The sequence below is a fragment of the Amblyraja radiata genome, chromosome 3 (genome assembly GCF_010909765.2).
Source record: "Amblyraja radiata isolate CabotCenter1 chromosome 3, sAmbRad1.1.pri, whole genome shotgun sequence".
Taxonomy (NCBI): Eukaryota; Metazoa; Chordata; class Chondrichthyes; order Rajiformes; family Rajidae; genus Amblyraja; species Amblyraja radiata.
Genome location: NC_045958.1, coordinates 46,986,651 through 47,014,511, shown reverse-complemented (window position 1 = coordinate 47,014,511; position 27,861 = coordinate 46,986,651). Strand labels below are relative to the sequence as shown.

The following is a 27,861-nucleotide window of genomic DNA, read 5'->3' as shown; positions in this document are numbered from 1 at the left end:
AAATATGAGGTGCTGCTCCTCCAATTTGCGGTGGGACTCACTCTGGCCATGGAGGAGGCCCAGGACAGAAAGGCCGGATTCGGAATGAGAGGGGGAGTTGAAGTGCTGAGACACTGAGAGATCAGGTTGGTTATTGCGAACGGAGCGGAGGTGTTGGATGAAGCAATCGCCAAGCCTAAGCTTGGTCTCACCGATGTAGAGCAGCGGACACCTAGAGCAGCGGATGTAATAGATGAGATTGGAGGAGCTGCAGGTGAAGCTCTGCCTCACCAGGAAAGACTGCTTGGGTCCTTGGATGGAGTCAAGGGGGGAGATAAAGCGACAAGTGTAGCATTACCTGCGGTTGCAAGGGAAAGTACCAGGGGAGGGGGTGGGAAGGGACGAATTGACCAGGGACTTATGGCGGGAGCGGTCTCTGCAGAAAGCCGAAAGGGGAGGAGATGGGAAGATGTGGCCAGTGGTGGGATCCTGTTAGAGGGGGCGAAAATGTCGGAGGATTATCTGTTGTATGTGATGGCTGGTGGTGTGGAAGGTGAGGACAAGGGGGAATCTGCCCTTGTTACAAGTGGGGGGATGGGGAGTGAGAGCAGAGTTTTGGGATATAGAGGAGACGCTGGTGAGAGCCTCATCTATAGTCGAAGAGGGAACCCCCGTTCCCTAAAGAATGAGGACATCTCCGATGCCCTGGTTTGGAACACCTCATCCTGGGTGCAGATGCGGCGTAGATGGAGGAATTGGGAGTAGGGGATAGAGTCCTTACAGGAAGCAGGGTGGGAAGAAGTGTAGTCCAGATAGCCATGGGAGTCAGTGGGTTTGTAGTAGTTGTCAGTAATTTGTTACCTGAGATGAAGATAGTGAGGTCTAGAAACGGAAGGGAGATGTCGGAAATGGTCCAGGTGAATTTGAGTGCCGGATGGAAGTTAGTGGTGAAATGGATGAAGTCAGTGAGTTCTGCATGGGTGCAGGAGGCAACCAAACCACCCCCTCCCCTGGTACTGCAGGAAATGCTACACTTGTCGCTTTACCTCACCCCTTGACCCCATCCAAGGCCCCAAGCAGTCTTTCCAGATGAGGCAGAGGTTCACCTGCACTTCCTCCAACCTCATCTATTGCATCCGCTGCTCTAGGTGTCAGCTGCTCTACATCGGTGAGACCAAGCATAGGCTTTGCGATCGTTTCGCCCAACACCTCCGCTCAGTTCACACTAACCAACCTGATCTCCCGGTGGCTTCAACTCCCCCTCCCATTTCGAATCCGACCTTTCTGTCCTCGGCCTCCTGCATGGCCAGAGTGAGGCCCACCGCAAATTGGAGGAGCAGCACCTCATATTTTGCTTGGGCAGTTTACACCCCAGCGGTATGAACATTGACTTCTCCAATTTCAGATAGTCCTTGCTTTCTCCCTCCTTCCGCTTCCCTTCCCAGCTCTCCCACAGCCTTCTGTCTCCACCTCTTCCTTTCTTCTTCCCCCCCCCCCCCCCCCCCACCTCCACACCAGTCTGAAGAAAGGTCTCGACCCGAAACGTCACCTATTTCTTTGCTCCATAGATGCTGCCTCACCTGCTGAGTTTCTCCAGCATTTTTGTCTACCTTCGATTTTTCCAGCATCTGCAGTTCTTTCTTAAACACTGTATCTGTACACTGTGGAAGGCTCGACTGTAATCATTGTAAATAGCCAAAGAATACAATCTGAAGTTCAAGATCATATTTAATCAGTATTCATATTATAACAGTACAGCAGGTTGTTAGTGGTTAGTACATCGTGACAGCTTCCAAGACTGAGCAGTGTAGGAAGTGGGTGTTAGTATATATCGTACAGTAGGGTGGGGTTGGTGATGCTATTCTACCATGATTGGTTCACATGCATAAACCAATCTACATCCTTCCCCGTAAAGAGTGAATATGGTAAGCTTACATGTCGTAAGGATTTAAACATACTCGCCATATCTATCAGGCAGTCTACTAATACGGCCCGAACGCGTACAGACCAAGCCCTCTCCCCCTTCGCCAGAAAGATTAAAGGGAGGTGGTGAACCCGGAAGAGAGAAAGCAGCAGGGGAACCCGTGGTGACCGACAGGGGGAGCATGCAGGAGAGGTATTTTTGTGGTTAGTCATGGCCGCCGGTGGTGGCGGGGTACGGGACACGCTGGAACTGGTGGACGCAGCAGCAGACGGCTGGAACTGTAGTGGTGGAGCGCAAGGACCAGTTGGTGGGGGACGTGGCTCCTTCACAGCAAGCAAGTGTTGGCGGCTCCAACGGTATAGGGTGCCATCATAGTCCACAAGGTAAGATCGTGGTTCTTCAGCCAGGCCAGTAGAACAGGTTCTTTAGCTTTTGAATGACCATTTCTGATGTGATAGAGGTCAGTAAGTCGAGTTTGAACCAGTTAGAGTTGGAGTCAACCAGGACAAGATAGCGTTTACCGTGCCATTCGAAAATGTCTGCCGCCAGCGACGTCCACGGCAGTGCTGGTGAAGGTTGTTGCAGTAAAGGCTGTCTCTGTTGGTGTGGTGCGAGGCTGTTGCAAATGGGGCAGGAGGCTGTCCTGTCCCGTATGTACTTGGTCATCCCAGTGGAATCAAAACTTGTGCACCTCTACAACAAGATAAGAAATAACCCGAAATGTCACCTATTCTTTCGCTCCATAGATGCCGATAGAGGAGGTTATTATTTGCCTTTAGCTTGAACCAGGTCATCTGAAGATTCAAAGTTTAATAAAGTAACTTGTGCTGATACTGACTCCAACCAACCACATAATGAATATCATCCATTCCGGAGGTTTTATTTTGCTGATGCCATCTAAACTTCACTTGGATTTCAATCACCAATGTAAAAGTAATTGGGAATGGGGAGCATTGGAACAAAAATTTGCCCTCGGTACACATTAACTGTAATGTAATAATGTATGCATGTTGGTAGGTGCAATCAAAACAAAGATCTTTTTATCATTGTTGTGTTACGAATGCCACAGAAAATATTATATACTCTCAAGATCACATTAAATAGAATATTATTGCTTAAATATATAGTTATTGGACTTTGCATTTCGGAAAAGTGAGGAAGACAGCACAATACTGAAAATATTGGGGGTGAAAATGAGTTGTTAGGAAAATGAAGGAAATGGTAACAGAATACTTATACAGCTGAGGATGAGAAATTGTGTTCAACCAATTGATGACTTCTTTGACAAAATAACTAGCATGTTAGACACCAAGAAAGCCAATGGACGTAGCAAATTTTGATATACAAAATTTGGTCTGTGACGTGCCCCATAAATGATTACCGCATTAGATAAGCACCTGTGGACTTGAAAGTAGTAGGTTAAGTCCAGGGGATCAGATAAGGGGCTTTATGTGTGGGCCAGATATATTGTCAGTGCAGAGGGGCTAGGAGCAAGGCCAAGTGTGCATCCAGAGTCAAGGTCTGGAATAGTGCTAGGTGTGCAGTCAAAGCTGGGACAATGGGAGTGTTCAGCACTGGGAACATAAACAGGTAAGCGGCTATGATCAGGGTAGAATAGGGGGCCAGGTGTAAGGCTGGACTCAGGGTCAGGAATGGGAGAAGGTATGCAACTGGAGTCAGGGTCAGGAGTAGTACCAGGTGTGCAGTGAGACCCAGGTTTGTCAACATGGGCCAAGTGCTTGATTATAATCTGATTTCCATACATACACCATACACTAAGATCATTCATGTGCTGCACCTGTTGATCAGAGCCTGGCTCTACTGTGGAATGTAATTAGGAATGTAATTTAGCGTAACCTTATTCATAGCTAATCCAATTGAAAGCATAAATATTGCATTCAAGTGTAAGTTAAAAAACTCACTACAGTGTGCACCAGATTGCACAATTTCAAGCTGAAAAACACAAAAGCTCCGTACCAATGGGAAGGGGAACACCCTCGGGCTTGGTCTCTCGCAATTTCTCAACTTCCAACTCTCACCCAATGTTGGCAGCCCTGCTAAAGTCTTCAGACCAATTAGACACATGATACCGTGGACTTGGACTTAAGCAAAAAAGGGTTCTAGGGGGAAAAAAGAGCTACCTTAAATTTAGTTGCGTCTGGTTTGGTAACTATGGTAGGGTGAAGACAATTCCATGCTTTAATTGTGCGGGGGAGCTCCATGGAGCAGCCAGAATAGAAGAAATTGGGTGACGTTTCGGATAGAGACCTTTCTTTAGATTTTCCCTGGTTTTAGTGTTTTAAGTTTAATTTAAAGATACAGCATGGAAACAGGCCCTTCGGCCCACCGGGTCCGTGCCGACCACCGAGCACCTGTACTCGGTGGGAGGGGGAGTTGAAGTGCTGAGCCACCGAGAGATCAGGTTGGTTATTGCGAACCGAGCGGAGGTGTTGGGCAAAGTGATCGCCAAGCTTACGCTTGGTCTCACCGATGTAGAGCAGCTGACACCTAGAGCAGCGGATGCAATAGATGAGGTTGGAGGAGGTGCAGGTGAACCTCTGCCGCACCTGGAAAGACTGCTTGGTCCTTGAATGGAGTCAAGGGGGGAGGTAAAGCGACAAGTATAGCATTTCCTGCGGTTGCAAGGGAAAGTGCCAGGAGAGGGGGTGGTTTGGGTGGGAATGGACGAATTGACCAGGAGTTACGGAGGGAGCGGTCTCTGCGGAAAGCCGACAGGGGAGGCGATGAGAAAATGTGGCTACTGGTGGGATCCCTTTGGTAGACAAAAAAGCTGGAGAAAATCAGCGGGTGAGACAGCATCTATGGAGCGAAGGAATGGGCGACATTTTGGGCCGAGACCCTTCTTCAGACTGATGTCGGGAGGGTTGGGGGGCTGGAAAAAAAAGAAAGAGGCGGAGACAGTAGGTTGTGGGAGAGCTGGGAATGGGAGGGGAAGGAGGGAGAAAGCAAGGACTACCTGAAATTGGAGAAGCCAATGTTCATACCGCTGGTTGTAAACTACCCAAGCGAAATATGAGGTGCTGTTCCTCCAATTTGCGGTGAGCCTCACTCTGGCCATGGAGGAGGCCCAGGACAGGAAGGTCGGATTCGGAATGGGAAGGGGAGTTCAAGTGCTGAGCCACCGGGAGATCAGGTTGGTTATTGCCAACTGAGTGGAGGTGTTGTGCGAAGCGATCGCCAAGCCTGCGCTTGATCATACGCTGAATAATCTAACCACATTTTTGTTTGGAAGTGGAAAGAAATAGTAGAAATTGCATTCATTGCAACTTGTAAAAAGAGTTGAGATACTGTATTATAATGTTGCTGCTGAGACTTGACTCAGAACTGCTGTAGTTTTGGGAGCAACAACAGCAGCAGGAGTTTAGCAAGAGATACGACTGATTGGCTCTAGCCCAAGTGGGAGGAGAGAAGTGAAAACAGTTTCAGTGCTGGGAAAACAGTTGAAAACTGAGGAATTTGGTTTGTAAATTGGTAAATCAGGCAATTTAAGCAAGACTGCTCTTGGCGAGCGGCAGTGAGTGAGCGGCCTTGTGAGGGAAGTGCCCTGTGAGAAAAGTGTGAGTCTTTGGCTCGAGAGTCTTCGGCGAGGAGACGAAAGAAGGAGATGTCAGGCAAGCTGATTCAGTGTGATGCTTGCAGTATGTGGGAGGTCAAGGACACCGCTGGTGCCTCTGGCTGCTACAAATGCGAGAAGTGCATCCAGGTAGAGCTCCTGAAGGGCCGTGTTGGGGAACTGGAGAAGCAAGTGGATGACCTCCGGTTCGTCCGAGAAACGAGTCGTTCCTCGACAAGTCCTACAGTACGATTGTTACACCTAAGGTACTGGAAGAGAGAAGGTGGGAGACAGTGAGAACGGGAGGGAAGCATGGAATGCCAACGTCCCCGGGTGTTGTACCTCTTGTGAACAGGTTCACCCACTTAGAAGCTGTCGGGACAGAAGAGGTGTTTACACTGGGCGGCGGACTGGCTTGCGATGCGAATAGGGCTGTTGAGCCAAAACCAAAAACGCCATTGTAGTGGGAGACTCCATTGTGAGAGGTACGGACAGGGGTTTCTGCAGCAACAGACGGGATGCGAGGATGGTGTGCTGCCTTCCTGGTGCCAGGATCCAGGATGTCACGGACAGAGTGCAGAAAATCCTCAAGGGCGAAGGTGAACATCCGGAAGTGGTAGTGCATGTCGGCACAAACGATGTCGGGAAGAAGGGGATGAATATTCTGCAGCGTTACTTTAGAGAGCTCGGAAAAATGCTGAAAAGCAGGACCTCCAGGGTTGTTATCTCCGGTTTGCGTCCAGTTACTCGTGCTGGCGAGAGCAGGAACAGGGAGATACGGGACCTGAACGTGTGGCTGAGGAACTGGTGCACGAGGCAGGGATTTAGATTCTTAGATCACTGGGATCTGTTTTGGGGTAAGGGGGAACTGTACAAAAGGGACGGATTGCATCTTAACAGGTGTGGGACCAGCATTCTGGCAGGCAGGTTTGCCACTGCTACATGGGTGGTTTTAAACTGAATAAGGGGGGAGGGGTGTCGAATGGGCTAGTGGAGGATGGAGTTAAAGGGAAAGGGTTTCTTAAATGTGTGAGCGTAGAGACAGAGGGGTGTAAAATGAGGGTAGAAGCAATAGGTAGCAAGGTGAAAAGTAAAAGTGGCAGGCCGGAAAATCCAGGGCAAAAATCAAAAAGGGCCACTTTTCAACAAAATTGTATAAGGGGTAAGGGTGTTGTAAAAACAAGCCTGAAGGCTTTGTGTCTCAATGCAAGGAGCATTCGTAATAAGGTGGATGAGTTGAATGTGCAGATAGCTATTAATGACTATGATATAGTTGGGATCACGGAGACATGGCTCCAGGGTGACCAAGGCTGGGAGCTGAACATCCAGGGATATTCAATATTCAGGAGGGATAGAGAGAAAGGAAAAGGAGGTGGGGTAGCGTTGCTGATTAGAGAGGAGATTAACGCAATGGAAAGGAAGGACATTAGTTTGCAGGATGTGGAATCGGTATGGGTAGAGCTGCGAAACACTAAGGGGCAGAAAACGCTGGTGGGTGTTGTGTACAGGCCACCTAACAGTAGTAGTGAAGTTGGAGATGGTATCAAACAGGAAATTAGAAATGCGTGCGACAAAGGCAAAACCGTTATAATGGGTGACTTCAATCTACATATAGATTGGGTGAATCAAATTGGCAGGGGTGCTGAGGAAGAGGATTTTTTGGAATGTATGCGGGATAGTTATCTAAATCAACATGTAGAGGAACCAACGAGAGAGCAGGCTATTTTAGACTGGGTATTGAGTAATGAGGAAGGGTTAGTTAGCAGTCTTGTTGTACGTGCCCCCTTGGGCAAGAGTGACCATAATATGGTTGAGTTCTTCATTAGGATGGAGAGTGACATTGTTAATTCAGAAACAATGGTTCTGAACTTAAAGAAAGGTAACTTTGAGGGTATGAGACGTGAATTGGCCAAGATTGACTGGCAATTAATTCTAAAAGGGTTGACGGTGGATATGCAATGGAAGACATTTAAAGACTGCATGGATGAACTACAAAAATTGTTCATCCCAGTTTGGCAAAAGAATAAATCAGGGAAGGTAGTGCATCCGTGGATAACAAGGGAAATCAGGGATAGTATCAAAGCGAAGGATGATGCGTACAAATTAGCCAGAAAAAGCAGCATACCGGAGGACTGGGAGAAATTCAGAGACCAGCAGAGGAGGACAAAGGGCTTAATTAGGAAAGGAAAAATAGATTATGAAAGAAAACTGGCAGGGAACATAAAAACTGACTGCAAAAGTTTTTATAGATATGTGAAAAGAAAGAGATTAGTTAAAACAAATGTAGGTCCCTTGCAGTCAGAAACAGGTGAGTTGATCATGGGGAACAAGGATATGGCGGACCAATTGAATAACTACTTTGGTTCCGTCTTCACTAAGGAAGACATAAATAATCTGCCGGAAATAGCAGGGGACCGCGGGTCAAAGGAGTTGGAGGAATTGAGTGAAATCCAGGTTAGCCGGGAAGTGGTGTTGGGTAAATTGAATGGATTAAAGGCCGATAAATCCCCAGGGCCAGATAGGCTGCATCCCAGAGTACTTAAGGAAGTAGCTCCAGAAATAGTGGATGCATTAGTAATAATCTTTCAAAACTCTTTAGATTCTGGAGTAGTTCCTGAGGATTGGCGGGTAGCAAACGTAACCCCACTTTTTAAGAAGGGAGGGAGAGAGAAAACGGGGAATTACAGACCAGTTAGTCTAACATCGGTAGTGGGGAAACTGCTAGAGTCAGTTATTAAAGATGGGATAGCAGCACATTTGGAAAGTGGTGAAATCATTGGACAAAGTCAGCATGGATTTACAAAAGGTAAATCATGTCTGACGAATCTTATAGAATTTTTCGAGGATGTAACTAGTAGCGTGGATAGGGGAGAACCAGTGGATGTGGTGTATCTGGACTTCCAGAAGGCTTTCGACAAGGTCCCACATAAGAGATTAGTTTACAAACTTAAAGCACACGGCATTGGGGGTTCAGTATTGATGTGGATAGAGAACTGGCTGGCAAACAGGAAGCAAAGAGTAGGAGTAAACGGGTCCTTTTCACAATGGCAGGCAGTGACTAGTGGGGTACCGCAAGGCTCAGTGCTGGGACCCCAGCTATTTACAATATATATTAATGATCTGGATGAGGGAATTGAAGGCAATATCTCCAAGTTTGCGGATGACACTAAGCTGGAGGGGGCAGTGTTAGCTGTGAGGAGGATGCTAGGAGACTGCAAGGTGACTTGGATAGGCTGGGTGAGTGGGCAAATGTTTGGCAGATGCAGTATAATGTGGATAAATGTGAGGTTATCCATTTTGGTGGCAAAAACAGGAAAGCAGACTATTATCTAAATGATGGCCGACTAGGAAAAGGGGAGATGCAGCGAGACCTGGGTGTCATGGTACACCAGTCATTGAAAGTGGGCATGCAGGTGCAGCAGGCAGTGAAGAAAGCAAATGGTATGTTAGCTTTCATAGCAAAAGGATTTGAGTATAGGAGCAGGGAGGTTCTACTGCAGTTGTACAGGGTCTTGGTGAGACCACACCTGGAGTATTGCGTACAGTTTTGGTCTCCAAATCTGAGGAAGGACATTATTGCCATAGAGGGAGTGCAGAGAAGGTTCACCAGACTGATTCCTGGGATGTCAGGACTGTCTTATGAAGAAAGACTGGATAGACTTGGTTTATACTCTCTAGAATTTAGGAGATTGAGAGGGGATCTTATAGAAACTTACAAAATTCTTAAGGGGTTGGACAGGCTAGATGCAGGAAGATTGCTCCCGATGTTGGGGAAGTCCAGGACAAGGGGTCACAGCTTAAGGATAAGGGGGAAATCCTTTAAAACCGAGATGAGAAGAACTTTTTTCACACAGAGAGTGGTGAATCTCTGGAACTCGCTGCCACAGAGGGTAGTCGAGGCCAGTTCATTGGCTATATTTAAGAGGGAGTTAGATGTGGCCCTTGTGGCTAAGGGGATCAGAGGGTATGGAGAGAAGGCAGGTACGGGATACTGAGTTGGATGATCAGCCATGATCATATTGAATGGCGGTGCAGGCTCGAAGGGCCGAATGGCCTACTCCTGCACCTAATTTCTATGTTTCTATGTTTCTATGTCATTGTGGTATATAACATGTCTTGATTGGTGAATATGTTTAGTTTGTAACTTTATTTGAAGCAGAAATAATATGTGAATGCTTCATTGACCATAATTCCGACTGGTAACTACGCATTTCGTCCGAGCACATTATCGCACGCGTCATGCAAGTCGTCTTAAATGACCACCTAAACTGTCATTTGGCAACCTAAAAAGCTGCCTAGGTTGACCGGCTGGAAACAGAGAAAAAAAGTTAAGTGAGAACCCTGGTTTATCGTTGGTTTAACCGAGCATCTGTAGTTGCCTCCTACATATTTCTCCAGAGATGCTGCCTGACCAGCTGAGTTACTCCAGCACTTTGTCTCTTTTTCTGTAGACAGTAACTGTGGTTTTAATGCTCTCACACATTCCAAATGCAGTATCATGTGACCAATTTTGTGTCTATCTTCAGCAGCTCTGGAAAACATGGATAGGTGACAATGTGGATCGGCTCTCTTCTTCAAACCGATTGCCGTGTTTGGGTCGGGGGGGGGGAGAGAAAGCTGGAAGAGAGCAGGGGCAGGGCAAAGTGTGACAGGTAATAGGTGAACACAGGTTGGTTTTGATCGGCAGATGGTTGGACAAAGGCCAGAGATTAAGGTAGAAGGTATGAGACAGAAGGATTGAAGAGTTGCAAATTGTGAAGCCAGAGGAAGGAACGTACGTGGAGGGGGAGAGGGAGGGGAGAAATATGCGCAAGTGCAGGTGGGGGATAGAAGAGTGGGAGGGGAGAGCGGGTAGGTGGTGGGGGATACGAACCTTTTGTTTGTGGTTATCTAAAATTGGAGAATTTAATGTTTATACCATTGGTTTGTAAACTACTCAAGCGGAATATGAGTTACTGTCCTCAAATGGATTTATATATGACATGTATGTTATATCTCTTTACATGCCTTTGACCTGGAAAACCCAGGCATTACCTTTAAACACCTGTTTTGTATCTGCCGTGCCACGTTGGTGACATGCTCCTTCTTTTGAGACAGTGTGGTCACCCAGTATCTATTGCAGTGCACTGACATCTATGTCAGTAGGATACTGCATAATCTCACTTTAAATATCCCATGTAGTGGTTGGTAAAATGAGTGTGCAAAGTTTATGGTCAGATTACTGAATGTTTCACAATCTAGCTGATAAAATCTCAGTTGAAATAGCTCTGCAAGACATTGGTGAAAGTGTTGACCCAGAACTCCTATATTTGCTGACGGGGCATGTCATTAAGATGTTTCTGCTCAGCTGCTTTCTCAGACTTCTCCCTGGGCTGCTCAGATTCCTACTGCACTTGGCGCACAAATGATCCTGTAAAGTTAATTAAAATAACAAAATATATTGGCTTACCCGTGGGCCTGCTGTTCCCTGGTGATGTTTGTTTGACATCAGAGTGTTTGACAGGCCTGTACTCGCTGGAGTTTAGAAGGATGATGGGACCCCTCATTGAAACTTACTGAATAGCGAAAAGCCTTGATGGAGTAGATGGGGAGAAGATGTTTCCAATAGTGGGAGACCCGAGGACCAGAAGTCATAGCCGCAGAATTAAATGATGTACCTTTAGGAAGAAGATGAGGAAGAATTTCTTTAGTCAGAGGGTGATGTATCTGTGGAATTCAATGCCACAGAAGGCTGCGGAGGCCAAGTCAATTAATATTTTGATAGCAGAGATTGATAGATTCTTGATTAGTACGGATATCAGGGGTTATGGGGAGAAGGCAGGAGAATGCGGTTAGGAGGGAGAGATAGATCAGCCATGATTAAATGGTGGAGTAGACTCGATGGGCCGAATGGCCTAATTCTGCTTCTATCACCTAGGAACTTATGAAGATGTTGGAATCAGCCGATTATCGACACCAGTGTCACTTTTGCCATTTTATTACAAGAATTGCCTCAATCCGAATGATACATGGGTTAGGCCGGGCTGTCTGGGTCGTGGCTCACATTGCTGTCCAAAGCTGACCTGTGAATAAATTGTTGAGTATACTGAGTAAATAAAGTAATGCCATGCTATTTTTGAATTTTAAATCCCACCTTCACATATTAAGTTTATTGGCTACTATAATTTGGCCTTTGTGTGCAGGTGAGCGGTAGAATCTGGGGGCAATTGATGAGAATGTGGAATTAATACAAATGGAATTAGCATAGGCACAAGGAACTGTGGATGCTGGTTTACCAAAAATGAATTAAAATAACCAAATATATTGGCCAGCCTTTGGGCCAATATTAACATGGTGTAGTGATGTATATAGTGTAGTTTAACGTAGTTTAGTCACCTAGGGTCGACACAAAGTGCCGGAGTAACTTAGAGGATCGTGCAGGATCTCTGGAGAAATAAGATGGGTGACGTTTTGGGTCAGAACTCTTCTTCAGCCACTGAAGAAGGATCCCGACCCGAAATGTCAACCATCCTTTTTTTCCAGATTCTGCCTGACCCGCTAAAATGGAATTAATGTAGATTTAAAGAAGCTGGTTTACCAAAAAATAAATTAAAATAACCGCTGAGTTACTCAAGATTCAAGATTCAAGAGAATTTATTGTCATGTGTCCGTGATAGGACAATGAAATTCTTGCTTTGCTTCAGCACAACAGAACATAGTAGGCATGACTACAGAGCAGATCAGTGTGTCCATATACCATTTCTTACCATACTCTTCGTAGTCTTTTCCGCACCAGGGCGCTCAAGTTGCCGAACCAAGCCACGATGCAACCGGTCAGCATGCTCTCTACTGTGCACCTGTAGAAGTTAGAGAGAGTCCTCCTTGACAAACTGACTCTCCGTAATCTTCTCAGGAAGTAGAGGCGCTGATGTGCTTTCTTAATTATTGCATCAGTGTTCTCGGACCAGGAAAGATCTTCAGAGATGTGCATGCCCAGGAATTTGAGGCTCTTGACCCTTTCAACCATCGACCCGTTGATATAAACGGGTCTGTGGGTCCCCATCCTACCCCTTCCAATGTCCACGATCAGTTCCTTGGTTTTGCTGGTGTTGAGAGCCAGGTTATTGTGCTGACACCATATGGACAGTCGCTCCATCTCTCTTCTATACTCTGACTCATCCCCATCAATGATACGTCCCACAACAGTGGTGTCATCAGCGAACTTGATGATGGAGTTCGCACTATGACCGGCTACGCAGTCATGAGTATAGAGTGAGTACAGCAGGGGGCTGAGCACGCAGCCTTGAGGTGCTCCCATGCTGATTGTTATCGAGGCTGACACATTTCCACCAATACGAACAGACTCCAGCATTTTGTGCCTGGCTTTTGTCTGAGGACTTGCCCTCCTCAACCGGGACAGGTGCTTAAAGTCGTGGCTATCATGTGCACAGCCGAGCATTTCACTCATCATTTTAAGACATGCATTTAAACCTGGGAACTAGATACTAGAACTAGAAATACAGAGCATAGGTTTAAGGTGAGAGGGGGACTATTAAAGGAGATGGCAAAAAAGTGAAGGTATATAAAATTATGAGAACCTTTAATAGAGTAGACAATCAGAATCTTATCATAGCTGTATTCCAAGTTAAAATCGGGGCTCTTGGCTACAAGACAATGTTGATGAAATGGTCCCAATGATCCAGTCCTGATGAAAATCATTCATAAATTTGCAGCATGTGTGCTGGATCCCTGCTGGACAAAGCCAAGGAAAGCATACTGTTCTGATTAAAACAGAAGCCTTCAAAGAACATGCTGAAATGCAGGAGGACATTTCGGTTTGGCCGCATTTTAGTTTCTTTAGTGAGCGGAAAACACAAAGATTGCCCAATATTTATAGTTTGAGTTTAGTTTATTGTCCCATGTACCGAGGTACAGTGAAAAGCTTTTGTTGCATGCTAACCAGTCAGCAGAAAGGCAATATATGATTACCATCGAGCCACCCACAGTGCACAGATACATGATGAAGGGAATAACGTTGAGTGCAAGATAACGTCCAGTAACGTCTGATTAAAGATAGTCCGAGGGTCTCCAATGAGGTAGATAGTAGCTCAGGACTGCTCTCTAGTTGTTGGTAGGATGGTTCAGTTGCCTGATAACAGCTGGGAAGAAACTGTAGTGATGGTGTCAACATTCCTGCCCAACGAAAGCATGTACAGGAACAGTGTATTTTGTCCTTGTGCTTTTTTGTTTACCAACCTGTGTGACTGAGAGGACGTTCTGACGGTTTTTCCTTCTATTTCAGAAAAGGCGACGGCGGATCGATCGAAGCATGATAGGAGAGCCGACAAACTTTGTCCACACGGCCCATGTAGGATCAGGCGATGTCTTCAATAGTGGAATGAACTCAGTGAGTACAAACATTTCTCTATGTAGAGCAAACTAGGCTGCTTTTCTCTAGTGGCGGCACAGTGGCATTGTGATAAAGCTGCTGCCTTACAGCACCAGAGACCCAGGTTCAATCCTGACTATGGGTGCTGTCTGTACGGACCTTTATCATTCTCCTTGTGACCACTTGGGGTTCTCCAGGTGCACTTGTTTCCTCCACACTCCAAAAACGTACAGGTTTGTAGGTTAATTGGCTTTGGTAAAATTGTAAATGGTTCCTAGTTCACGGGGTGATCACTGGTTGGTGCGGACTCGGTGGGCCTAAGGGCCTGTTTCTGTGCTATATCTCTAAAGTCTAAGATAAAACAATCCTTTGTATATCTCGTGGGACTTCACGTGTGTCCCTGTCATTTCCTCCCCTTCCATGTTTCTTCCAAGCCTGAAATAGTATATTTGTGTTAGGCCTTTGGTCCCATGGGTCACAGCGGTAAAATGCCTGCAGAACTTTCCAAGCTGGGGATTGGCATCCTGACAGATACCCCAAAATGGCCAAGTCTGCATTCTCATCCAACATCACAGGAGCAACAGTGGGTCATTCAACCCCTGCAGGCCGTTCATTCATTCAGTTGGATCATGTATTTTGCTGCATGTCCCTTGGTCAATTTCCTAGCAGGGATATTAACACAGCCATAAGAATTTTTTTGCCAATTTTACGCAATTTGTTTGGGACCCTGATAACAATGCTTATGTCTAACATTTTCATAATTATGACTTGTACGATATTTCGTAAATTGCTGCAGGCAGGGATCAAACCTGGGACAACTAGCTCTGTTGCCTTTCTTGAAAAGGGGGGCCACATTTTCTGTCCTCCTGGTACCTCACTTGTGTTCAGGGATTATTTAAAAATCTCAGTCAGAGGCCAGCAATCTCTTCCCTTGCAGCCTGCAATAGTTTTAAATGCAGAGAGACTGGCACAAGACTGCCTACTACCTTTTTTTTCTGAGTCTGAAGTAGAGTTCTGATCCAAAATGCCGCCTATCCATGATGTCCAGAGATGCTGCCTGGCCTGCTGAGTTACTCCAGCACTTTGTGTCTTTTTTTTTTGTAAACCAGTATCTGCAGCTCCTTGTTTACATTTTCTCCTACCCATCACCCAATTCTCCGACCACAACATCTGTTTCCTTTGTGAATACTGCTGAAAATTATTCATTTAGCCATTTGGCCATTTCACTTTTCACTTGGCCATTTTTGGGTATCTGTCAGGATGCCAATCCCCAGCTCGGAAAGGTCTGCAGGCATTTTACCGCTGTGACCCACGGGACCAAAGGCCTAACACAAATATACTATTCATTCATGCAATATAAAGTGTTATAATAGCCCCATATAACACTGGTTTCATAAGCATTCTCATTCCCAATAACACATCCCGAATATTGAATGATAAATAAATCCGTTTACGAGGTGGTATGTTAAATATATGGAGCATCGATTTCTCAAGAGCTGGTGTGGATTGTCTTTGTCCTGAATCAAATGAGAATGGCAGCAGTCCCATTTCCAGTATTACACAATTGAGAAAAAGTTTACAACACACTCCTAAGAAAAGCTTAAACTCAACAAAAGCATTCCTCTTCTCCCCTCTCTCCAATAAACAAAAGCTTGTTTGACTAAAAGGAAAAGAAAACATGGGGTCAACCTTCATTTGTAGTTTTATTCAACTAAACAGTTGTTTTGACAACTATCGTATTTTTTTCTGATCACAAGTGTTCGTGAGCAAAGCTTCATTCAGCAACAATTGACAGCTAGAGATGAAAAGCCTGGAATGTGACCCAAGAGACGGAATCACAGCCAGAGCTTTGAATGTTATTGGCCGACGTCCCCATTAGTAATTGTAAAAGGATGTAAGTCAGTGTTGTATGTAGCAGTGTTCATCTGATTCCAGTAGCTAGTGAGGGCTCTGAACAATTCTACCAGCTGTGCTCCAAACAGCATTTAAAGCCAACTCTCTTCAGATGACAATATAGAATGACTGATTGATGGAAAAGTACAGTATGGAAGGAGGCCATTTGGCATCTAAAGGCCAATACAGCCAGAACCACTGGTGGCCATTACCTCGGTAGTCTTGAAATGCTTTGAGAGGCTGGTGAAGAAACACATCTGCGCCTTCCTCCCTCGGAACATGGACCCGTTGCAGTTCGCATACCGTCCGAACAGATCCATGGACGATGCGGTCTCCCAGGTCTTGCACACCGCTCTCTCCCATCTGGACAGCCAGAAGGGGGGCTACGTGAGGATGCTGTTCATAGACTACAGTTCAGCCTTCAACACGATAGTCCCCACCAGACTGGCCGGGAAGCTAATGGAATTGGGGCTCAACACCTCCCTGTGTGCCTGGGTCCTGGACTTTCTCACCGCCAGGCCACAGGTAGTCAAGATGGGAGGGAATACATCGAAGTCCCTCACCCTGAGCACAGGATCGCCCCATGGTTGCGTCCTCAGCCCCCTATTGTACTCCCTGTACACACATGACTGTGTGGCTAGGTTCAGCTCCAACTCCGGAGGAGGCGCTGTCCTGAACGGCTGCCTGTCCTGCAGCTGTCCGTTTTTTTCCCTTCTTTTTTATTATTTTTAGTTTGTTAAGTGTACAGTCAGGGGGTCTAAATCTTTTATGTGTGGGGGGTGGTGGGGGGGAAGGGGGAAACTGCTTTTCTAAGTCCCTACCTGGTCGCTTTTCTAAGTCCCTACCTGGTCGGAGGGGTTGCCTTCCTCCGAGCAGCGTCTTCGACCTGTCCTCGCGGCCTACCAGCGGGTCCTGGAGCAACGTTTCCCTGAGGTGACCTGGCCAGAACATCGGCGTTGGCGGCGGCGCAGAACATCGGCTTTGGCGGCGGCGCAGCGCTGGAGCGCTGTCGTGGAGCGGGCGATGCCTTTCCTGGGTCGCCGCGCTGGGACTCCAGTATGCTTGGTACCGCCGAGGAAAACATCGTGGAGCCGCGGTTCTGCGGAGCGGCCAGCTGCGACGTTGAACTTACATCTCGCCGAGATCACCAGTGTGCGGAGCTCCGTCTGGCGTGGTCTGTTGGCTTGGAAGCCGCAGGCTCCGGTGGGAAGGCGGCCGTTCCTGGCACCCCAAGCCGCTGGGGGTTCTCCCGACGCCGGAGTACCATCACCCGGCGAGAACATCGGGCGCCGTGGCGGCGACTGTGGAAGCCTCAATAGGCCCGACTTTGGGTGGACAAGAGGATGGGGACTGGACTTTGTGCCTTTATGTTTTTATGTTTTTATGTTTTGGTGTTGAATTTCTTCATGAATACTGTGTTGTATTTTTATTAGTGTGCTGCAAGGACATCAGAATTTCCCCTGAATAAGGGGATTAATAAAGTCTATCAATCAATCAATCAATCAACTCAATAATTAAGTTTGCTGATGATACTGTGGTGGTGGGCCTGATCTCAGACAACGATGAGAAGGAGGTGGCTGATCTAGCACTCTGGTGCCAGGATAACAGCCTCCTCTTGAACATCAAAAAGACGAAGGCGCTGATTATGGACTTTAGGAGGGCACATCATCCGAGGACGTACACTCCATTGAGGATAAATGGGGATCCTGTGGATAAAGTGAACTGTTTTAAATATCTGGGAGTCCACATCTCCGAGGATATGACATGGGCATCACACGCCTCAGCACTCGTGAGTAAGGCAAGGCAACGCCTTTACCACCTCAGGCAATTGAGGAAATTCAGAGTGTCTCCGAGGATCCTCCAGTGCTTCTACGCAGCGGCGGTGGAAAGCATCTTGTCCGGGAACATTACCATCTGGTTTGGGAATTGCTCTGCCAAGGACAAGAAGGCTCTGCAGAGAGTAGTGCGTTCGGCCGAACGCACTCTGGGAACTTCACTTGCCCCCCTGCAGGAACTATACATCAGGAGGTGCAACTCCAGAGCCAACAATATCATGAGAGACCCCTTCCACCCCTGCAATGGACTGTTCCAGCTGCTATGGTCAGGCAAACGCCTCCGTTGCCATGCGGTGAGAACAGAGAGGTTGAGAAGGAGTTTCTTCCCAGAGGCCATTCGGACTGTAAACGCCTATCTCACCAGGGACTAACTCTACTGAACGTTTTTCCTTCCATTATTTATTATGTAAAGGTATATGTGTGTTTATGATTATGTTTATAGATTGTTTGGTTGTTTGTCTTTTTGCACAAAAGACCGCGAGCATTGCCACTTTCATTTCACTGCACATCTCGTATGTGTATGTGACAAATAAACTTGACTTGACTTGACTTGGTCTGCATCTTTCACAAACCAATGCAGTAAAGGGGCTGTCCCACAGCGGCGACCTAATCTGCGAGTTTAGACGAGTTTGCCCTCGACTCAAACTTGCAGCATGGTCGACACGAGATCCTATGAGGTCACTGGAACTCTCCTTCATGCTCGAGGGAAGTTCCTGCATACTCGCGGTCTCAGCTAGGGCGTGGAAACATTTTCAGCATGTTGAAAAATTTTCCACAAGTAAAATTTGGTCAGTATGGTTCTTTTTGACATAGTGCAATGGAGTGGGGTCGCTATTTAGTTACAGGCAGCCGAGGGCAGCCGTAGGCAATTTCCTTCGCTGATTGGGCATTTTGATTGGCACATGGACCAGGGAAAACCGACCGGTAGATAAAATGTCCGCTAAACTTTATTATACTTCTTAAAAGTGTCTCCACTCCTTCTCTCCACCTCTCCTCCTCCCCCCGCCCCCCCCCCCCCCCCCCCCCCCCCCCCCCCCCCCCCCCCCCCCCCCCGCGCTCTCTAAAGGACTTACCGTACACAGTGGCAGCCGTTTACCTTCCTCATCATTGCGGGTGTGAATTTCAGACAGCGCTCCCCCGCTTTCCCTCGCCCCCGCCTTTGCGATATGTTTGTGTGTGTGTGTGTGTGTGTGTGTGTGCGCGCGCGGTCGGTCGATCCAGCTCGAGGTTTCCAGGCGAGTGCCCTCGAGCTTGAAGGTCGAAGGCACTCTTCTTATCTCGCTGATTAGGTCGCCGCAGTGGGACAGCCCCTTTAGTCCAATACCACCATAGCTGCATTCCATTGCAATTCTTTCCAGTATCTATCCCATTCCTTTTCAAGTCTTCTACATCCAACATCTACTGCCCCGTCAGATAGTGCAGTCAAAATCCTAGCTAGTGAAAAGAATAGACACTCTCACAATCTTTTGAAAACATTCCCCCACAATGTCTCTGGTTCTTTTGCCAGTTACTGTATTTAGGTTTTCTCTTATTAGTGATTGTTCAGATTTATGGTTTTTACCCTATCTGAAAACTTCTGATTTTAACTATCCCTATGGAATATTCTCTTAGCTTTCTGTGCTGTACAGCGTGACTTCTATTTATAAAGCTCCCTTAACTTAGTAACACACCAAAGGCTCTTTACAGGAGAGATGCTTAACTAGAAGCCAATGAAGATCAGTAAAGAGACTGAGTGGAATTGGATGTCAGTAAGCTGATGGCAGCAAGATTTTGGATAGCTGGAAGTTAGCTCGATTGTAGGATAATAAATATGGATAAGAGTATAGTTAATGCTACAGGGAACTCTCTTTAAAAATGAAGGAAAGAGAATGAAGGCTAATTAACCTGCAAATGTGTGTCTTTGGACCATGGAAGAAAACCAGAACACCAGGAGGAAACCCATGTGGTCGCAGGAAAATCTCCACACAGATAGCAACCCAGGACCCTGGTGCTGTGAGGCAGCAACTCTACCAGTTGCACCACTGTTACCACCCATTGTTCTAGCCTTAACCATCTTCTGCTGTGTTATCACTGACCTTCCATCCATCACAAGGTCAGAAGTGGGGATGTTAACTGATGACTCTTGAAATCAGTTCGCTGGTGAGACCGCACTTGGAGTATTGTGTTCGACTTTGCCCACCTTGCTTTAAGAAAGATGACTTTGAACTGGAAAGAATGGAGAGAAGATTTATTAGGATGTTGCCAGGACTTGAGGCCCTGAGCTACAGGGAGAAGTTCGGCAGGCTAGCACTTTATTCCTTTGAGCAAAGGAGGCTGAGGGGTGATTTTATGGAGGTGTATAAAATCATGAGAGGAATAGATAGGGTGAATTCACAGAATCTTTTTCCCAGGGTAGAAGAATCAAGAGCTATATGGCATAGGTTTGAAGTGGGAGGTCACTTAAGGGGCAACATTTTCACACAGTGGAGATATAGAACTAATTGAAGTATGTACAATGATAATATTTAGAAGACTTTTGGACAGGTACATGGATGGGAAAGGTTCAGAGGGATTATGGCCCAAATGCAAGCAAATGGAATTAGCTTAGAATTAGCATCTTGTTCGGTATGGATTAGTTGGACTGAAGGGCCCATTTCCGTGCTGTATGATTCTGACTGAACACTGAAAAGCTAGAAAGTTGATTCTACATCAGAAGTAAAAATGTATTAATCATCCTTGGAAAAATGAGCCTAATGTTGACCATGAAGTCAAGAATAAACAGCCACAGAGTTATCGAATCGCATTCCCTGTACACTCAAGAAATATGTATTGCTGTTTTTGGCTCAAGAATGTGTTGCGTGATGCTTTCAGTTCTTTACAAGAGACACATGCAAAACAGTGACATCAGTTGGTTTATGTTCTGGTCGGCTGTGGGAAAAAATAACTTGTGAGAAAGTTGCCCACGCCTCTTTGAAGTTATAACGTCACTTCTTCTGGATGAAACATGTATCGAAAAGTTGTGGCACATAGATTTTCTGAATTGGATTTGCCAAGATCAGCATTGATTTTATATTTGCTATTAATATTCCAGAAACCTGAAAAAGTAGCCAATAAATTTGGAATATGAACTGGCAAGCTTCCTTCTGGAGTACAAATATGAAGTGTAATTCTGTTTTAACTTAAGTGCTCCATGTTGTGGTGGTGTGTATATGGAACGAGCTGCCAGACGAGGTAGTTGAGGCAGGTACCAGAATAGCATTTAAAAGACATTTGGACAGGTACATGTATAGGAAAGGTTTAGAGGGATATGGGTCAAATGCGGCCACATAGAACTAGGTTGGATGGGACATCTTGTTCAATATGGACGAGTTAAGACATTGGATTTTGTTGAAATTTCCCCTCACCGCTGACAGTTTGAGTTGCAGGAATTCTTCAGTCATGGTCTTTGCAATACTGGGCTAATGGTGCATGTGTGGACGTCTTTTGTTTAAGAAAGAACTGCAGATGCTGGAATAATCGAAGGTAGACAAAAATGCTGAAGAAACTCAGTGGGTGAGGGAAGCAACTATGGAGAGAAGGAATAGGTGACGTTTCGGGTCGAGACCCTTCTTCAGACTGGTGGGTGTAGGGGGGGGGGAAGAAAGGAAGAGTCTGAGACAGTAGGCTGTGGGAGAGCTGGGAAGGGGAGGGGAAGGAGGGAGAACGCAAGGACTACCTGAAATTGGAGAAGTCATTGTTCATACCGCTGGGGTGTAAACAGTGTGTGGATGTCTAGTGCATCTCTGTATCATGGAGTCATACAGCATGGAAACAGACCTTTCAGCTCAACTTGCCATACCAACTAAGATGCCCCATCTATACTGAGGGCTAGTTTCCCTCTCCCCTTACTCTCAGACCAAAACAGCTTCTCCACAGATGCTGCCTGACCCGCTGAGTTACTCCAGCATTTTGTGTCTATCTATGATCTACTATGGACTGTTATGGTAGCACAGTTTTGGTGGTACCTCAGTCTTGCACCTGATTATTCATTGTTTATTGATTATTGTATATTTGTTTAGTAGATAGACACGAAAAGCTGTAGATTAGGTGAAGTGTTACTGCATTAATGAGCCTGTAAAGATGCAGCAAGTAAGAATGTTTTATTCTGTTGCTGTTACCGTGATAATTCAACACTCTTGGCTCTCTTAACCTGGAAATCTACCATAATTATTTGGCCGATTTGAAGTATGCAATTGACTCGATAAAAATCAAAGGAGAAAATCAATGGCTTATTTTAATATTAGCAAGTATCACACAAGATGACAATGCTTCCACATTCTTTTTCTTATGTGAATGTCAAAATGTTCTTTGATCTCGAAAGGATAAAGCAGTCACCAAATATTGTGAAGGTAACGTCAGAAACGGAGATATCCTTCAGGGCAATGCAGGGTGCATCAGCTTTAAGACACTCAATCTCTTCAAAAGAGCTTGTTCTGTGTTTTGGGCCTTCAGAGGTTAATGAAATCCTTGGCTTTGTGCCATTCATTTTACCTGTTACATATGACAACTAAATACTCTTGACTCTCTTAACCTGGAAATCTACCATCATTATTTGGCCAATTCGACGTGTGCAAGTGGCTTAAAAAGAATCAAAAGAGAAAATAAATGGTGGCAATGTTTTCATTGCCTCTTAGTCATGAGATGAGAACAAAAGTCATGGTAAGTATCTCAAACACACATTGCATTCTTGCCAAGTATGGGACAAATTAATGTTTCAACGAGTCCAATGGTGTTATCGTCGTACGGCTTACAAGAGAGGCTATGATGGTCAAGTGCTGTCATAGCGTCATAGAGTGCTACAGTGTGGAAACAGACCCTTCTGCCCAACTTGCCCACACCTGTCTAAAGTATTTAAATTGCATCTGACTCTACTGTTTCCATCTTCCACAGGTGAGCTCAATTCAGAACCAAATGCAATCCAAGGGCGGGTATGCAGGTCCTCCCATGCCAGTGAACGTTCAGGTGCAGCTTGTGGACACAAAAGCTGGATAACATTTAAAATAAAGCCTGTGGTAAGTACCAATGGTAAATCTCAGAACAAGCAACAAAATTACCATAAAGAATGACAAAAATAGACACAGAGTGCTGGAGTAACTCAGCAGATCAGGCAGCATCTCTGGAGAACATGGATAGGTGATGTTTCGGCTCAGGACCCTTCTTCAGACTGATTGTGGTGGGAGAAGAGAAAGCTGGAAGAGATGAGGGCAGGACAAAGCCTGACAGGTAATAGGATGATGCAGGTGAGGGGTTAGCTTTGAAGGGCAGATAGTTGGACAAAGGCCAGAGATGAAAAGACAGAAGGTGTGAGATAACAAGATTGAAGAGTTGTGAATTATGAAGCTAGAAGAAGGAATGTAGGTGGAACCGGACGGAGAAAGGAGAAATAGGTGAGAGTCCAGATGGGAATAGGTGGGGGGTGGGAGGTAGGAAGGGAGGGGGGTTGTCATTACTTAAAATTGGAGAATTCGATGTTCATGCTATTGAGTTGTAAGCTAACTAAGCGGAATACGAGGTGCTGTTCCTCCAAAAGTCCAAAACAAAACTGTTCCTCCAGTTCATGTGTGGCCTCACTCTGGCATTGGAGGAGGCCCAGGACAGAAACGTCTGTAAGGCAATGGGAGGAGAAGTTCAAATGTTTAGTAACCGAGAGATCCCGTAGACCTTGGACCAAGTGCAAGTGTTCAGTGAAACGGTCGCTGAGTCTTTGCTCGGTATCGCCAATGTACAGGAGGCCACATCGGGAACTCCAGACGAGGTTGAGGAGGTGCATGTGAACCTCTGTCTCACCTGGAAGAACTGCTGGGGTCCCTGGGTGGAAGTCAGGGAGGAGGTATTGGGACAAGTGTTGCATCTCTTGCAGTTGCAGGGGAAAGTACGTGGGGATGTGGTGGGTTGGGTGGGATGGGATGAGTGAACCAAGGAGTTGCAAAGTGAGTAGTTGGAAAGAGGTGGGATGAGAAGATGTGACTGGTGGTAGAATCACGTTGGAGATGACGGAAATTTAGTCGATGTAGCGGCGAAAGAGTTGAGGGATGGTACCAGTTTACACCTGAAACATTGACCTACAAAAAGGCAGGCATAGCTGGGGCCCATGCAAGTGCTCATGGCCATACCTTTAACTTGGAGAAAATGAAAGGCAATTCCCTACAGTCTGAAGAAAGGTCCCGACCAAAAACATCACCTGCTCATGTTCTCCAGAGATGCTGCCCTTATCCGCTGCGTTACTCCAGGACTATCTATTTTGTTTTGTAAACCAGCATCTGCAGTTCCTTGTTTTGAACATAAGGAATAACTCAACTTAAAAGGATGTTGTAGCTGATGTGAAAGAAAAATCATCTTGAGCACAGGAAGATGAGCTTTTTAATAGGATAACTCGTACAAAACCTGTGCAGTAAAGAATACAATGGACATCCTGAGACATTGAAGAGATGTTCTTGGCCTTGGGTGTGAACTCTGGATCACATGGGTGCAAACCTAGGAAAATCACCTCATCAAAAAAATTCCATTTGTAGTCATTTAAAAAAAAAAAAAAATTGAAATACTGAGGCACAAGCAACTGCAGATGCAGGAATCATGAGCAGAACACCAAGATGTGACTGGGCATTGGGGACCTGGGGTGGAGGGTATTGCACCGAGGTGTTCCCTGCAACCTGTTTCTCTCGCGGTTCACAGACTCGCCAGCCACCTGCCACTTTTGCGGGCTGGAAGAGTCTGTGTACCACGTGTACATGGAGTGCGTGAGGCTGCAGCCACTGTTTGAATATCTAAAGGGGCTGCTCCTTGCCTTCTGGCTGCATTTTTCACCCACCATCCTCATCTTTGGACACCCTGTGCGTAGGGGAGAGGGTAGGGCTGAAGATGTCCTGGTTGGGTTGCTCCTGGGCCTGGCCAAGCTGGCCATCCGCGAGTCACGGCGCCAGACGGTGGAGGGCTCTACCCGAGCCAGCTGCCTGCCCCTTTTCCGGGGTTACGTCCGTGCCCGGGTGGGATTAGAAAGGGAATTCGCCCTGTCTGCGGGCACCCTGAGGGAGTTCCAGGACCGCTGGGCTCCGCAGGGTGTTGAATATATCCTCAATAAGGATTGTATCATAGTTGTATAGTAGTTTATTACATGTTTGTATTGTATTATGGTGGTGGGTTCTGGCTTGTTTTATTGTAGTGTAATATTATTTTTTAATAATTGAATAAATCTATATTTTAAAAAATAAATAAATAAATAAATAAATAAATAAAAAGAGAAAAAAAAGATGTGACTGGTTGTAGGATCACTTTGGAGGTGACTAGCATTATCCAATAACACTAGGGACAATTTTCAATTTTTACCAAAGTTTATTAACCTACATACCTGTGCATCTTTGGAGTACGTGAGGAAACCGGGGAAAACCCACGTGGCCACGGGGAGAACCCACAAACCATACGGACAAGCACCCGTAGTCAGGATCGAGCCCGGGTTTTACTGCTGTATCGCATTGGCACATCTGCAACATCTGCCGGCCCACCACCACCACCACCAAAGTCCCAAACATGTAAAATTAAAGGAGTGTTACAGTACTCCAATCAAGATTGCTGGGGAATTTACTTTGTTGTCTCAAAATTAAAGTTCCATGCCTCACGTTTAGATCTATTGATTACTTGGCTGATCTGTATTCCTGTTCTCTCCCCTGAATCTACATCCACTCCTTTCTCCAGAAATCTGTCTCTCGCGCATTATTTTCCACTCTTCTGTTGGCTGCCTTTAAGAACGGACATAAAACTGGCATCTCCACCCTTTTAGTCTCAATTTCCTCTCGCCAGGTACATTCTTGCCTGATTGCACCTTTGTGCAGTATTTGGGATGTTTCCACATGAGAGTGTTGTTGTTGGCCTGACCTTATAACGAAGCATGTAGCCTGCCTAAAGGGTTAAAACTTAATCAGATGACATATTCTAACAGTATATGCAATTTATTTCTTACAGATTTCTCCAAGTTCATGTATTTCTTCCTCTCGTTCCCCATTTTCACTATGATGACTGCTTCTCTGAGATCATCATGATGAGAAAGGCATTACAACAACCCATCTCCTGTTCCTTGTGGCAATTCTTTGGCTGGAATCTCCTGTTCTGCTCTGAAGATATCATTAATGGGACTGCTCCTGCCGGTCTCTCAGTGACTTGAAAGGATTTGGCCTTTGCTGAAGTCATGGACATAGCTTCTCAATTAAAAAAAACAAATAGATTTTTAGCATTTCTTCAAGGTCTACAAGTGCCAGAGCAAACCATCGCTGTGTATATTTCAATTTGCCTATCCTTCTTTAACTGTGCAGCTTTTAAAATTCATTTTGAATGCTTTGATTTGCATTTGTTTTCAGTGATAGTTTGCAACTAAGGATGTCTAAAGGTCTGGTACCTGAAAGCACAATTCCATTATCACCCTCTCTAAGTAAGTCAGCATGGTAAATGACTGCATGTGATGTAGCTCGGCCAACGGCAAAGTGTTGCAGCGGAATGATGATACTGAAGCTGACAAGTTTCTAGCCAGCATGTTAGTTTTGCCAGATGCCTGCCTCCTTACCCCTGAGCCTATCTGCCTGCATACTTTTTACATTTGTTCTGTTTGTCAAACTCCTTTTGGAAATAACCGAATACATTAAGTGGCAATTTTTTTGTATAATGGCCTGTGGTAAATGTGCAATTTAGCATACTCCTGTATTTTATATGAATAGATTACAGAAAAATACATTTGACCGTGAGCAAGTAACCAGTACAATTGCACCTGTGATGCAATGAATTGGTGGTGCTCCATGTGTCAACCTTTTGTAGTACGGCAACAACTGTTTCAAACAAACCTGGATCCCGAATTCACAAACTTGCCAATGCTGGGAGTGCACTCCTTATAAAGTGCTGTACAGTATTGTAGACTTTTCTCTGCAGACTCTGCGGGTGAATATCAAACTTTTAGAAGAAATACTTTCCTCAGTTGGACGTGGGAGGAGTGGCTGGGAGAGTTGGAGGGAGCGGGGGAGTAGGAGTCGGTGTAATTCAGTAGGTTGCCGCAATGTTAGGAGCTGTCTGAACAAACACCAGAGAATATTCTGTTCAACAGGGTGGCTTTCACTCTCCAGTGTAAGAAAGCAAATACTTTGCTCAGGTTTATAAGGGCATATTTTTTGTTTCCCTCCCATTCCTCTCACATGTGATGTACAAATATTGCACTGTTTCCTAATAAATGTAAATCGTGCATGGTGTAATGGTTTAAAAAACAAGGAGTCAAGATCATCTTTTCAGTCGGCAAAAACATTTGGCTTAACTCAAGAACGTACTCTGTGAAATGTGACAAGTGATATTTTAAGTAGTTTTAGATCTAGTATTTTAGTGCAGTCATTGGAACCAGAATAATTTGCTAGGTACTGAATTGCAGCAATCTATGCTATGAATACGTGAGGATAGGGAAATGCTATTACGTGGAGCAGTGCAGTACAAATTGTGACAGAATGTCTGACATCGAGATATAAAGTATTTTTTGAAATATGAGTGAGTAGGATTATAATTAATTGAACGAATTAGCTGGATATTGTGGCTTGCTAGCCTTTGGGTTATGTTGTTATGAATGATCTGAATGCATCCCCGTACTGGTCGTCTAAACTCTCTGTGGTAAATGTTATATAAAGGGGTGTGTGAATTGTCATCACTTAGTGCTGCCATAGCAGGCCATTAATTGAAATATAATTTATCATTCACATGCAGGCAATAATTTTGCCGAATAAGAATTCAAAGGTTGTTTTAGCCTATTTTTATAATGCATACAATTTTGTACATGTTTGTTCCTGAGTGAAATTGGTTTAGTCCACAATGGCTTATAGTTTCAAAAGTGACAAGATGAAAATAAAAGTTGTAATTTGCTCTTGCAGATTTTTTTTTTGTACGTTGTTCTCTAACTGAATTTATTGACATCTTATTGTCTAACTTATTGACATCAACACAATTCCTTTACAATTCCCTATAGCACGGAACACACAGTCTGTTGCAATAACGCAAACTAATCCAGCGGCAGATGCTGCGACTCCATTGTTGCAATGTGTTCAACTGAACAGATTAAGCTGCAATCTCAGACAGAAAAGAACCCTTCATCTCCAACTGACAACACAAACGAAAGTTGATCAACTTCAAAAATGTTTGATGGCCCAGGAGAGGTCAGGTGATGCATGAAAAAGAGATAAACGTGAACTTGCCATAACTTAAACTGGTCGTGTTATGACCATAAGAACTAGGAGTTGAATTAGTCCATTTGGCC

At 45.4% G+C, this 27,861-nt stretch overlaps 1 protein-coding gene across 4 annotated transcripts in view; it reads left to right on the top strand.

Annotated features, from left to right (window-relative positions):
* Positions 1 to 27,477, top strand: part of cdc42se2 (CDC42 small effector 2) — a 189,031-nt gene extending 161,554 nt beyond the window's left edge. For all 4 annotated transcript variants that reach the window (XM_033017765.1, XM_033017766.1, XM_033017764.1 and 1 more), the window contains 3 exons: positions 13,759 to 13,863; positions 22,482 to 22,603; positions 25,548 to 27,477. In XM_033017765.1, the coding sequence (XP_032873656.1) occupies positions 13,759 to 13,863; positions 22,482 to 22,583 (207 nt within the window). In that variant the 3' untranslated portion in view covers positions 22,584 to 22,603; positions 25,548 to 27,477. The remainder of the gene's footprint in view (positions 1 to 13,758; positions 13,864 to 22,481; positions 22,604 to 25,547) is intronic.
* The last annotated feature ends 384 nt before the right edge of the window (positions 27,478 to 27,861 follow it).